Source organism: Bos indicus x Bos taurus, chromosome 16 (assembly GCF_003369695.1).
Source record: "Bos indicus x Bos taurus breed Angus x Brahman F1 hybrid chromosome 16, Bos_hybrid_MaternalHap_v2.0, whole genome shotgun sequence".
Lineage (NCBI taxonomy): Eukaryota > Metazoa > Chordata > Mammalia > Artiodactyla > Bovidae > Bos > Bos indicus x Bos taurus.
Genome location: NC_040091.1, coordinates 2,536,257 through 2,550,145, shown reverse-complemented (window position 1 = coordinate 2,550,145; position 13,889 = coordinate 2,536,257). Strand labels below are relative to the sequence as shown.

Here is a 13,889-nt window from a genome sequence, read left to right as displayed (position 1 = left end):
AGAAATATGCCTCATGGAAATTGTTCCATGACTTGCAAATGTGTGGTGGAGGGGGTGGGATTGGATCTGAGTGCACTTCCAGAGGAGGGAAGAGAACCAGGTGTAGACCGCAACGGATGGTCCAACTTCATTTATACTTACCTTGAAAGAAAACTCAGAGCAAGACTCTTCTTCCTATTTCCCAGGTGAATTTTAAAGAGATGTAAGACCTGTGAAATGTATGCTGAGTGACTAAGGCTAGAGCACGATGCAGGCAATTCACATCTAGACACTTAAACCCGGCTAATCAAAGACTACAAAGTTTTCTGTGCTCTTTAAGCCACTGATGGAAACGAGACTTCCTGTTTCCTCCTGACTGTGGGAAGTCCCTTATTTTCAGATATTCTCTGTCCACCCACCACTGATTCCTAAGTTTCTACTGAACCTCTGAGAAGCTGTTTTGAAGTCCTACCCTGGTTTGACCAGGTAGGTCAAACTTGTCCAGAACTCACAACTGGAGGCAGGTATCTCTGAGGAAACCACACCATCACATAAGCACCTCCACCTTCCACACTGGCCACCTTCCTCCCAGTTCTGGAGGAGTCACCTTGGTACCCTGACCTGGCCAACTGTAAGGCTTGGCAGCCGGCACGAGTTAATGACATGGTGTCAGTCGAGTTAGGCAAACTGGGGTTAGGACAGGCAAGGTTACTCCCAAGGCTACCACGGCGACTCACCACTGTACATGTCAGGGTGGTTTCTTAAGGACGAGTCATTATAGGGGTGGTCTGCAATAAACAAAAGAGGGTGAGCAAACAGGGGCCACGGAGAGGTCAAGGAGGCAAAAACGGGGGAGAACAACAGAAATGCAAAGCCACAAAACAACCAGGGAGCACCAGTGGTCTTTCGCAAAGGAAACACACAGCATATTCGGAAAGGAAATACGCTTGGTGAAGAACAAGCAACACAAAACAGCTCCCAGAAGGGAAGAAAAGGTTAAACCCTGCAAAAGAAGGCAATAGTAAGTTTCTTTTTTAATAAAGAAATTAGGCATGACCTTTAATTGCTTGGTCATACTATAATTTCAAACAAATGAGATATGAATTAGTGGTATCCTGTAGCAATTTGAACAACTCTTTTCCACCAAAATCCTCTGTTCCCAGGACTCTGGGTCAGGCCAGCTTCTGGGGTCACTAAAGAGAAAGGAATGTTAGTGAGCCCTGGGGCAAGAGCAAAGCCCCACCCCAGCAGAAGCCAACTTGCAAGGGGTGGAAGGTAAATGAGGGGAGAAGATAGAGACAGATCATCAACAGAATGGGACAGGAGGACCCTTGGTAGTGCCCAGCAATCATGTGCTGACCAGCAACAAGAACTCCCCAGATGGGCACTATCCTGGTCTCCAGATTGAGTCTGTTGGCAGAAACGCCTCTTTCTGCGGAGGTGAGGAGTGATTCTGGGAGAGGGGGACAGCTAGGCTGAGCTTCGGAGTTTAGGCTCAGAAAGGGAGCCAGGGACAGGAGAGAGTGCGTGAGCTGTGAGTTCTACACTTAGAACAGGGAAAGGCCTGCTAACAAGATAGAGGTTCAAAGCTCTCTGGACTAGCTTAGGATGAAGCCATCCCTTATGGAACAAGAAACCAGAGGGCTCTGATGTTGGGTAATGAAAACCTTTGGGCATTGAATCCTCAGTGAGAAAGACATTTTGGAATGGGGCATATGATCATGCCAACATCCTTAAGGAGCTTTTCATTCTCCTACCAGCGTCTCCTTCCAGCTACCGGTTCAAGTTTTGACAGCACCAACAGAGGGTCGGGATGGGAGCGCCGACTGGAAGCCAAGCAGACGCCCTGAGAAGCCTGGACCCAGCCCAGCAGCCTGAGGGAGGAGAGGCTGCCAGAGCATTTGCATCTTGGAAGACGGATCAAATCCTGTTATAACTCATGGCGGGGAGGCAACAGGAGCACCAGCATTGCTCTGCATCCCAGAGCTGCTTAACGTCCACTAGAAGGGGTTTCATTATTCAGAACCATCCTTTAAACAGGGATATATTGGTTGTAGAAGACCTTGCCTGTGTGTGGGAAGGTGGCTTGGGTTTATCTGGAGGTAAAGGTGGAACCCGAGACCCTCACTGGCATGAAGAGGCAGGGCAGCGTGGGGTGGGAGGGGCGGCAGCTGGGCCTCGGAGGATGGGGGGGCCCCACGCTCCTGTGCCACCAGCTGCAACAGAAGGGCCCATGCTCAGAACTGACCTCACGCTTTGTGGACTCTGAAGCACATCTGAGAAACTCAGGGAGACTTCCTGACGCCTCTAAGAAGGCCACTTAGACAACAGATGGCAAAGGAAGCAGGGTTAGTTCTCCGGCCTGACTCAAGGACAGCCTTGCTCCTTCCCCACGGCTGCCTCCTGTCCCCGGGAGGCACCTGGGACCGAAGTGGGACAGGCATCTCTTTGTTATTCCCACTTCACTGTCTTTGACTACTTCCCAAGGCAAGATTTTAAAATGATTTTATATTGCCCAGTGTTCTGTATCAGATCCTTTCTCTCCTTCCTTTAATGCAGATAATAAAAAATTGGCTGTGATGAGATTTATTTCTTCCTTAGTGGGCAGACTGTGAAAGAAACCCCTGGTGAGAACAGTCTTTGAAGCTGTCCCAACTTGTCTGATTTGTCTCCCACTCCCAGACCTGGTTCTGAAGGTACAAGAAAACGCTTGTGTCCTTTCCAGGCAGGAAAGCAGAGAAAGCACAGCTGAGTTATTTTAAGCAACTGAACCCAGTTCTGAGCTGGCACGGATGCCCAGAACTTGCTCCCAGCCAAAGCTGCCCCTGGGAGAACTCCAGGAAGCTGACAGGGTTCTGTCCCCGACGCCCAGCGCATTTCTCAGCAACTGGAGGCGAGAGTTTCAGTGGAGAAGGGGACCCAGAAATGCAGCAGAAACAAATATCCCTTACCTAACTCTGGTAGAGAAAAGGATGTTTCTGGAAAGTCCAACTTCTAAAGCTTGTTGAAATCTTCAACTGCTTAATTCTACAAAGGAAGGCTCTTCCCCACCTCTGTCTCCCTGCCTCTACCCCACGTACCAGTGACAGCTTCTGCCCAGGACTGCAGTGGCCACCTGACTCTGCAGTCCCCACACAGCAGGCAGACTCTGAGCCTGGGTCGGGAGAGAGGGACCCCGGTGAGGCAATGAAGGAGGTCCAGGGAGGTGCTGCCTTGACATCCTGCCCCTCCACCACTGCCCGAGGCTGCCTGCCCTGTCCTGGCTCCAGAGGCTCCTGGGCAGACCAGACTGTCCTCCTCGGCTCAGCCAGCTGGCAGGCAGTCCCTTCTGCACTCAGACAACCCAACTTTCTTCTCAGGGGTCCTCTCTGGGCCTGAATCCAGAATAAAAAACACCAGGGAAGAGGCAGCAAGTGGACTGAAGCTGGGCAACCCTGCTAGGAACAAGCAAGGCTTATCCCTGGTTGCTGGCCATCCTGTTGGCTATCAGAGTACAGGCAGCTCTGAGCAGGGCGTGGGGAGCCCCAGAGGTCAGAAGGGGAGATTAGGGGAGGAAGAAATGGGGTTCAGAGAGAGACGAGTGGGGAAAAGAGGAAAGGGGAGGCGAAACAGAGAAGAAGGGAAAAAAAGGGAAGAATGTGAAGAGAAAGGAAAAGAGAAAAAACCCACAACAGGAGAAGGCACACAGGAGGGAAGCTGCCTCGGGGGCCCATCTCTACCCGTGGGATGGCTGGAGGGTGGGGCCAGGCTGACCCGCAGCACTGCGGTTCCCATCACGCAGGGGCCAGTGAGGCGAGAAGGGCCCACATGTCCTGAGAGAGGGGCGAGCTCACCCCTGCCTTCCTCTGCCTCTCATGCCCACCCAGGAGATAGCACCAATCACCCATGGGTCCGCTCTGGGAAGCCAGGGCTCAGCCCCTTTCCTTGAACCTGTGGAAACGGCCAGCCCCACAGGGGCCCCTCTGCCTGAGCGCCTCCTCTACTGCCTCTGTCCACGGTGCTGAAAGCAACATTCACAACTGCCTGAGACAGATGAACATCTTTGAGGGCTTTTATACGGAAGGTCAGTGACAAAACCACAGTATAAACCAATACAGCCACTTCCAGTGTCCTGAGCAGGCGAGGACTTTGTAGCCAAAGCTCCAGGCTGGCTGGTCTCTGGCAAAAAGTGACTCTCTAGACTGAGAGCTTCTCTCTCTCCTGGTGAAGGGTCATCAATGCTAAAATGGGTCAGGAAACGCTGATTCTTTCTGGTACCAGCCAAACAATCAGGGAACAAAAGTGAAAACAGATAAAACTAACAGATAAACCTGCAACTTGCAAACACAGCAATTCCATATGGTTCAGCATATACTCATTAATATTACAGAATCAAACACAATTTATTTTGCGGTATCACTAATTTAGATATTCCATGCTATTATTTTAGAAATAAAGATAACCAAACCATGACGAGAAATAATCAAGCTGACTGCATGAGAGAGATGTTGAATGACCACTTACAGCAGAGCTTCTCAAATTCTGGTGTGTCTCCAGGATACCTGGAGAACTAATAGACCAGAGAGGCCCAGGACTCTCGGGCAGGCGAGGGACTGGATGTAGGTGAGGGCGCCAAGCTTGCCAGGTGACTCTGACTCCACCAAAGTTTGAGAAGCACTGATTTGGAGCAGGACCGAATTTAACTCAAGGCTCCAGAATCAAGAGATATGGCTAAAGAGCAGCTAGAGTCACTCAGGCGCCGTGAGCTGGAAGAATTTCTAGGTCAGCCATGGGGACAAGGCACTTCCCAGATCCCAGTGCCCAGGGCTGTCTGGGCTCGGTGGGCTGCTGTTCCCAGCCCCTGGCCCCCAGCCCCGGGCAGGGGCCCGCACACTTACTGGTCAGGACTTTGAGGGTGAATGGGTTCTTCTGCTGGATGGTGTGGGTGAAGTGGAAGCGGGCATTGCAGCTGTAGTCTGTCTGCATGTCCTGCAGCATCACATTAGAGAAATACAGGTCCCCATTATGGCCCTGGGAGACACGTTTGTCTTGGGTGATGGGCTCCATGGCTATAAGGAAGCAGGGGTACAGGGGGAGGTTAGCAGTAATGGTAACAGCAATAAAAATCATCATAGTTCTGGTGATTGAACACCTACCGAGGGCCAGGCTGGGGCCAGGAGCTCCACAGTATTTGATTGAATACTGTCAACCCTGAGGCAGGGATTATTCCCATTTTAGAGCTAAGAAAGCTGAGGATTTAACAAGATCCGGGTTGCAAAAGCAGTGAAGGGGAGTGGGATTTCCATTCAGACCTGTCTGTCCACCGTGTTCACGCTCTGCGACCACACCTTTCTATTTCCTATTCATGCCACAAAAGATCTGACTGGCTCCGAGGCCAGAGGGAGGAAACACAGTCCTTCAGATGGTCCCCAAACCAGGATGCATGTTCACCTGTTTTATTTTTTAAACCTCCACTCATCCCCAAGAAAGAAAAAAGCACCACCAACTGTCAGATATACACCAATCAAGGATGTATATCATCAACTTTAGGACACTTTCCAATTTTAGAGATGTTAAAATATGAAAATGTGTGCTTTTTTTAAGATTAATAACATCATAGGAGTGGCTGAGAATGCTGACCACACTGTCTACGTTTTTTTTTCAAGCACTGTATCTGTAAATGCAAATGACCAGGTTTCTAGGCTGTTAGGTTTGTAAAAATATAAGGCTGACAACTTACTCACAGGTATCTCCTTCTTATCCCTGATGATTGCTTCTCAAGTCACCATTGCTTTTTCTTTCTCTTGAAAAGTAGTTCTATTTAATTAATTAATTTTATCAAGTTGTGACAAGGGGATAAGCTGAGAGGAGGAGTACCCAGTCCATCCTGGGATTTGAGCTGAGGCTTGAAGGTCCCGTGACATTTACCAGGCAGAAGAGGAAGGAGCTAAGAGGTTTCTAAGCAGCAGGAACAGTGTGTGCTAAAAGTAAGAACCCACAGCCTGAACCGGGGAGCGGGGGTGGGGAGGGCATATGAATGAAAGGATCATTTTTAGAAAGACCAGGGAGGCCAGGTATGGATGATTATTGTAACCCAAGGAAAAGCTGATGGTGGCTCCCGCTAGGGAGGTGGCGGAGAGAATGGAGAGCAGGGTCATGGGATGTGCTCAGGAAGCAGCGTGAACACCATCCGGCGTGGTGTGGGGTTGAGAGGGGCTCACAGACCAACCCTGCGGCCTGTGGCCAGCTGCCCTCCCCACACATCCGCACTGTGATGAGACAAGGCGGGGACAATGACTGAGCACAAAGCCATCCATTCAGGACGGGAGGGAGGGAGGAAGCCAGGGAGAAGCTCAGAGAGATGGCAGCCTTCTATCCATCTTCATAATGCCCCCTCCCTTTATCCCGACTGAAAACACAGGAAGAAACAGCGGACAGTTCAGAGAGCCTCTGTCCAAAACAGAGTCAGGACAAGCTCTGAATGAGGTACTCTGTCCTCCCTGCTCCAAACACCCTGTCTCCCCATCGCTCCTTTATCTAAAGTTTCATTCCCTAATCCCTCTTCTGTCCGACGAGAAGACTGAATCAGAGCAGATCCAGACGAACCAAAGATTGAAGGAGGCTTGGTTTCAACCTGCCTTCGACTGGCCGATTGGCAGTTCATCCTCTGACCCATTTCTTTTTCTCTTGCTCTTATTCATCACCACAAATATTACTGAACACTTACTATATGTCTGGCCCTGTTATAAGCACTTTGGACATATTGTCCTTTGAATCCTTAAAATAATTCTGTTACATAAATACATTTATCAGTCCTAGTTTTTTAAAAGGGGAAACCGTAGCCCAGAGATGTTAAACAAGTTGCTTGAGATCACACAGCTAATAGCAGGCAGGCTCAACAGTGAGCCCCAGCAACCTCTCTCTGCAAAGCCCGTGTCCTCAGTCGCATGGCCACCTTATATCTGTTCTCACAAGTCAAGGTCGTCTAGCCTTGGGAAGACCCCTTCCCATTCAACACTCTCCAAAAATTAAAACAGAAATAAAACACCAGGCCCTCGAGACTTACAGCTGCTCATCCAGAAGATGACCGGGGATGGAAGCCCAGGTGGGGGGTTGCACTGGAGCGTCAAGGGGGCACCTTCTTGAACCACGACAGGGTCGAGGTTTTCCTTGGGCCACAGGGGGGATTCTGGGGAGAAACAAAGGAGGATTCGATGAGGGTGACGGCTGGGCTGGGCAAGGAGCTGGGTTAGAAGGTGGCAGCTAAGAGGGCAAAGAGAAGAGGAAACGGGAGAACAAAGAAGGCCCTCGAGAGGGACAGGGTCTGTGTGTCTCAGCAAGGGGTGGCCTGGAGAGGCAGGGGAGGCCTTTCGTCAGACTGAATGAATCCACATCTTCCAAGGCTCTACTCCTTCCCTGCCCCTTGCCCCGGACGGGTCAGTGAGGTTGTTCCACAGCGGTTTGGAAACTTCCTTTCCAAGGAAATTTTTTGAGTTGAGGGAGGCGCACCCCTGCTCAGAGGCCGGGCATGCAGATGCCCCAGGTAGCTGCAGGCCAAGGGCGGGTGGCCCTTCTGGAATGACCGTCTACGCCCTGCCCTCCACAGACCCAGCAGCGGGGCATCCTGGGCCAGGCCCATGCACTCACTGGACACCTGCAGGCGAATCCGATTGGACAGGGCCGTGCCAAATTTGTTGCGGGCAAAGCACTGGTATTCCCCCTCGTACTCCTCTGGCCGCCCGCCACTGCGGAAGTCGATCACCAGCGTCCCGGACCGCCTCCTCATCGACACCCGGGGGTCCTTGGCGATGTTAAAGAACTTGCTGTTGCGCGTCCAGTGGAAGCTGTGGACAATGCAGGGTGGGGGTTAGGGTCAGGGGCAACCAAGAGTAGAGGGTGGGCTCCAGGCTCCCAGCTCTAGGCCAGAATCTCAGGGCCCTAGAGTGGGACTCGGGCCATAACCATTCCTCCAGACCAGTGGGTCCCATCCCTGGCTGAGCAGCAGGACCTGCTCGGACCCCTGATGAAATGCCGGGTCCTGGGTCCCACCCAGGGGAGTCTCTGAGGAGGCCCCTGACAGAAGTCGTGCCACCAACTGAGGCTGGGAGTCACGACTGCAAGTGAGATACACCACGCGGCAGAGGGGGACTGCGCTCTTTGAAAGAGCAGGTAGCGATTCTGGTTTTTTAAAATCCAGAATGAGCAGGTACTCCCACCCCTAACCATTCCCAACCCAAATCCAAATTCCTATTCCACCGGTCCCAGCACATCAGGGAATGGGCCCTTCTCCGCCTGTGTCAGTATTCGATAACTGACTCTAAGGTCAACGTAAAATGGCCCCAGGTTATCTGTGCGCCGCTCAGAGGATGTAGATTATAAAATGGCTGTGCATTACAACCCCTGAGGAGCAGTTTTAAAATACAAAGTAGCCTTAATAAAACTGGGCCCTACGTGAAGAGACTAGAACATCCTCTGTTTCTCTGGGGGCGGACGCGTGTCTGCCCGGGACATAGCCTAAAAGAAGCACGGACGACGGCAGCTTCTCAGAATCTCAGGCACTGCCTGGCAGAGGCCTGTGGGAGAGAGACCAACCCTGAGAAGCGAGGTCAAGATACCCTGCCAGAGACTCCTGCTTCTTCACGGGCAAACGAGGCCCTGCTTGCTTCTGGGCCAGCCGCCTCGGTCACACCTGTGGAGGGAGGCAGAAGCAGGGTGCCCACCCCAAGGCCCTGCCCGCCTCACGGCTCCTGCGACAGACACACACTGCACGAGGGCCTGTCACGTGTGGGTACAAGGCCACCATGAGGCTGCCGGAGCTCCAGCCTGCGGCTGCTGCTTCGAAAAGGGTGGGCATTCCCATCCCCAGTGCTTATCACTTGGTAGAAGTTATGCCTGGTCTGGGGTGTCAGAGGCCTGGGGTTAGGTTCCTGACATCTCCGAGCCTCATTTCACTTCCTCTCCACGAGGGCACGAGTCTTTCCCTGAAGGGCGGTGAGGTGGGGCGAACAGATGGTGTGAGGAGCAACGGCTTGCAATTAGTGTCTGCCGATACCTCATATGATCTCGTGTGTGTGTGTGTTAGTCACTCAGTCATGCTGACTCTTTGCGACCTCATGGACTGTAGCTCACCGGGCTCCTCTGTCCATGAAATTCTCCAGGCAAGAATACTGGAGTGGGTTGCCATTTCCTTCTCCAGGGGAACCTTCCTGACCCAGGGATCGAACCTGGGTCTCCTGCATTGCAGGCAGATGCTTTACCATCTGAGCTACTAGGGAAGCCCACCATATTATCTTGATATGCACATAAATAAGCAGACATGAACGCAGAATGGAAGACTAAAGTTAGCGTGAAGAGGAACTTCCTATAAACTAAGCATCGGGTAGATGCTGGAAACATAAGCAGTGGGAAGAATGTTATATTCAAAGTCAGAAAACTTCATATCTAGTCCTGGCTTTTTGGTGTGAACTGAAGCCAGTGAAGTTTCCTGGCCCCAGATTCCTCATCAACCACATTTCCTAGTTATCCAAACTATACCTTCTCCCTAGTAGGTGCCTAGCGGACATTTTCTGAATGGATTTCTCAGCTGCTTCAGCTATCATCAGGCTCAGGGGGAAGGGAACGGCTTCGATGCCCTTTTGGCAGGTCCTATTCCCTCCACCCAGCTTGGATTCACCTGCTGTGCACTCACCTGGGGGCAGGGTTCCCCTTGGCTTCACACTCAATCAAGATGTTGTCACGGGGATCCACAATGTGGTCCTTCACGGACTGCTTGGTGATGGTCGGGGGCTGGGACACTGTAACAGCACACACGGTGATCAGTCAGGGGACCTGCCCTTGGGGAATGGCTGAAATTAAGAGCTTCAGGAGCCACCCAGACAAGCAGGCCAGCAGCGGTGAGCAGTGCCCCGTGCTAGAGACCCAACTGCTTAAACGGGGTTGCAAGAAAGGGCGTGGTGTGTCAAGGACTAAGCGTAAGAAGAACCCCTTTAAGTTCCTGTCTTTATGAGAAACTGAAGGCCAGGCTTTTGGTTTGCTTGTTCATATATTCTCATGCTTAGTACAATGTCTAGCGTACAACAGTTCTTCATAAATGTTCATTGAATGAATAAAGGAACCAAAAGCAGCTCGATTTCCAGAACCTAGTTGCCATGATGGTTCTGAGCTCTGTAGGATCAATAGTTGGAAACTGTGGTGAGGCTAGGGCTGAAAGCCGTTTTAGTCCCCAGAGGCCTTCCCAGGGGCTTGTCTGCAGCCAAAGAGCCAGCTCCAGCTCCCAGCCCCAAGATCCGAAGTCCTCACGGCACTGCCTTGCCAGCCACTGGAGGACGGGGGCAGCGGTCCTTCCAGAAGCTTCTGGCAGCCCAGTGGCCTCCGCCTCCTCCCGTCCCTTCTTACTGCCCGCCACCTCCCAGAGGCACAGTGCAGACAGGCGCCCAGGGGACTTACGCTCATTCTGAATGCTTGCTGTTAGTTCCCGATGGGTTAGCATTGTGAGGGGAGAAAAGAAGACAACGGTTATCAGTTATCAGCATGACTGTCACCTGGTGGCCTCAGGCCCCGGCCTGCAGGGGGAGGCGAGGCCAGTGTGGCTCTCTCCTCCCAGCCTCGGAGCTCTGTGGGATAGCCACGCAGGGGTAGGGACAGACCCGAGGACCCTTCACAGAGAAGGTGACGCCTCCCCCAGGGGACCAGACCGCACAGCTGAGCAAATGACCAGCTTTTGACCAAGTGATTTCCAGGGAAATCTGCAAGTCAGAACTGGCAATGCTGCTCAAAAGAGGCTAGGTTCTGAGGATGCCACTCGTCATCTCCACATGCCAAGGGTGCGAGGGTGAGGCTGGAGGGCTGGGGAAGGGGTGGAGCTGAACCACTGGTGCAGGGCGGAGCCCAAGGGCCAGTCAGGTCCACGGCCTCATTGCTCCGCACCTTCTTCTCCTTCACACCTGAAAGCATCTTCCCACCTTCCTTCCTCTGCCATCCTTTGGAAAACTCGAGGGAAGGATGAATTATTGTCATCTGCTCATGGCACAAGTGCCCTGTTCTACGGAAATCCTGCTTCTGAACAACTCCGGAGACGAAGCAGAATGTACCAGGGCTTTCTGTGCTTTTTACAAGCAGGGCAAAGGGGCAGGTGGCACGGATTTCCCCTGGCCTCACCTGAGACGTGCGTGTGCTCACGCACAGGGGTGTTTGGGGTGTGGGCCTTGCACACCTTAATCAGTGTGAGAATCACCTGGGGGGTGTTGTCTGGTAAACATGCAGGCTCTGACTCAGGAGGTCTGGGGGGGTCTGAGCGCCTGCATTTCTGACAAGCAGCCAGCTCACGCTTGTGCCTGCAGTTTGTGGGCCACACTGTGAACAGCAAAGGTTTAGAGGGTTTATTCTTCGTGGGGAGAAGGGTTTGGTGAAAATTTCTCTGCATAGAAGAGAACATGCGTTGCTATAACTTTTTAAGATATTCTTTCCCTCACAGTTACATCACTATATATATTACATGATTACATTACTGTAGACCATTCTTATTTCAGGCCAGTGGAGAGGTCAGACACTGCTGGTGTGGTGAGCTGACCTTTTCCAAGTGAGCGGTCCCTGGGGGAAGGCTGAGCCATGATGACCTCAAAACTTTCTGACTTGATCAGTGAGATGTGCAAGAGGAGATGAGAGGCTCTGAGCAGGGTGGCCTGGAGAAAGCAGAGTTAAGACAGGACCAAGTGACACAGAGGAGCCACAGGACAGGGAAGATCGAGAGGGGAGGTGGGGGGCAGCAGGGACGAGGGCCCTGCTACACGCTGTCAGGAAGTGAAAGTCTTGACAATAAAGCTCATGAAAAGGTTCAAAGGGATTCTTTCAGTGGGCTGGGGGTGTGTGGCCTGTTCATGGATTAAAGAGAAATTTTATCTGCTTTACCATGTGCCTGGGGCGACCTTGGCAAGAAATAAAAAAAGCAAGAAAAGGACAGGGCAACAACAGAAATCTTGGTTTCTGAACGCAGGCTCTGGAGAGCTCCCCACCGTGGCAACTTCAACCATCCGTGATTCTCCTGCCAGGACCCAAGAAAGGTAACTCTGGAAAGCCAGGCGTGTTGGGCAGGGACGGGGAGGGAGGCAGAAGGACCCACGGTCAGGAGCAGCAGGGCTGACCCCTGACCCACTCCCTCAACTACCAGCCTGGGCCCCTGGTTACTTCATCTCAGGACACATCTGACGTCTTTTGGGTCCTCATACCCAGTTGAGGGCTCTGGCCTCACCTGGGATACGAAGCCTAACACAGAGTCTGCTTTGCCCACATGGGTTTCAAGTCTCTTTTACACATCAGTTCAGTTCAGTTCAGTCGCTCAGTTGTGTCCGACTCTTTGTGACCCCATGAATCGCAGCATGCCAGGCCTCCCTGTCCATCACCAACTCCTGGAGTTCACTCAGACTCACGTCCATCGAGTCAGTGATGCCATCCAGCCATCTCATCCTCTGTCGTCCCCTTCTCCTCTTGCCCCCAATCCCTCCCAGCATCAGAGTCTTTTCCAATGAGTCAACTCTTCACATGAGGTGGCCAAAGTACTGGAGTTTCAGCTTCAGCATCATTCCTTCCAAAGAAATCCCAGGGCTGATCTACTTCAGAATGGACTGGTTGGATCTCCTTGCAGTCCAAGGGACTCTCAAGAGTCTTCTCCAACACCACAGTTTAAAAGCATCAATTCTTTGGCACTCAGTTTTCTTCATAGTCCAACACTCACATCCATACATGACCACTGGAAAAACCATAGCCTTGACTAGATGGACCTTTGTTGGCAAAGTAATGTCTCTGCTTTTGAATATGCTATCTAGGTTGGTCATAACCTTCCTTCCAAGGAGTAAGCGTCTTTTAATTTCATGGCTGTAATCACCATCTGCCGTGATTTTGGAGTCCAAAAAAATAAAGTCTGACACTGTTTCCACTGTTTCCCCATCTATTGGCCATGAAGTGATGGGACCAGATGCCATGATCTTCGTTTTCTGAATGTTGAGCTTTAAGCCAACTTTTTGACTCCTCTTTTACTTTCATCAAGAGGCTTTTTAGTTCCTCTTCACTTTCTGCCATAAGGGTGGTGTCATCTGCATATGTGAGGTTATTGATATTTCTCCCGGCAATCTTGATTCCAGCTTGTGCTTCTTCCAGCCCAGCATTTCTCATGATGTACTCTGCATATAAGTTAAATAAGCAGGGTGACAATATACAGCCTTGACGTACTCCTTTTCCTATTTGGAACCAGTCTGTTGTTCCATGTCCAGTTCTAACTGTTGCTTCCTGACCTGCATACAAATTTCTCAAAAGGCAGATCAGGTGGTCTGGTATTCCCATCTCTTTCAGAATTTTCCACAGTTGATTGTGATCCACACAGTCAAAGGCTTTGGCCTAGTCAATAAAGCAGAAATAGATGTTTTTCTGGAACTCTCTTCCTTTTTCGATGATCCAGCGGATGTTGGCAATTTGATCTCTGGTTCCTCTGCCTTTTCTAAAACCAGCTTGAACATCTGGAAGTTCACGGTTCACGTATTGCTGAAGCTTTTACACATAGGCCAGTTCAATGGAAGCAGCCTGAGACGTTGCCCAGGGAGTGTCCGGTTCTTGAAAGGAAAGTTGACTTAGTTAAGGTTCCACAGGAAGTTTGGGGCAATGTATTACTGCAAGGAAAATCAGCTCTCCCACTGCTGGTCGAGAGCTCCTTTCACATGTCCATTCTCGGCTGGAGAGGTGAGCCAGCCAATGGGGGCCCTGGCACTCCGCTCTCCCTGACACTCTGGACAGAGCTTGGGGGAGTGCAGGTTCTCTGGATTCTGCCCCCAGCCCCACGCTGACATCTGGCCGGGGCCTCTTGAGAAACTACTTGCCTAAAGAGGTAATGACATCTGCAGCCACCACTGTGCAGCCAAGGGATTTATCACAGGGACACAGTC

General features: G+C 51.5%; 1 protein-coding gene across 20 annotated transcripts in view; it reads right to left on the bottom strand.

The window, feature by feature from the left end:
* Positions 1-13,889, bottom strand: part of NFASC (neurofascin) — a 201,589-nt gene that overhangs the window by 60,262 nt on the left and 127,438 nt on the right. For 10 of the 20 annotated variants that reach the window (XM_027564244.1, XM_027564243.1, XM_027564250.1 and 7 more), the window contains 6 exons: positions 10,405-10,422; positions 9,647-9,752; positions 7,606-7,802; positions 7,025-7,147; positions 4,857-5,027; positions 717-767 (listed from right to left, as the gene is read on the bottom strand). In XM_027564244.1, the coding sequence (XP_027420045.1) occupies positions 717-767; positions 4,857-5,027; positions 7,025-7,147; positions 7,606-7,802; positions 9,647-9,752; positions 10,405-10,422 (666 nt within the window). The remainder of the gene's footprint in view (positions 1-716; positions 768-4,856; positions 5,028-7,024; positions 7,148-7,605; positions 7,803-9,646; positions 9,753-10,404; positions 10,423-13,889) is intronic. The other 10 variants (XM_027564246.1, XM_027564257.1, XM_027564258.1 and 7 more) reach the window with 3 other exon arrangements.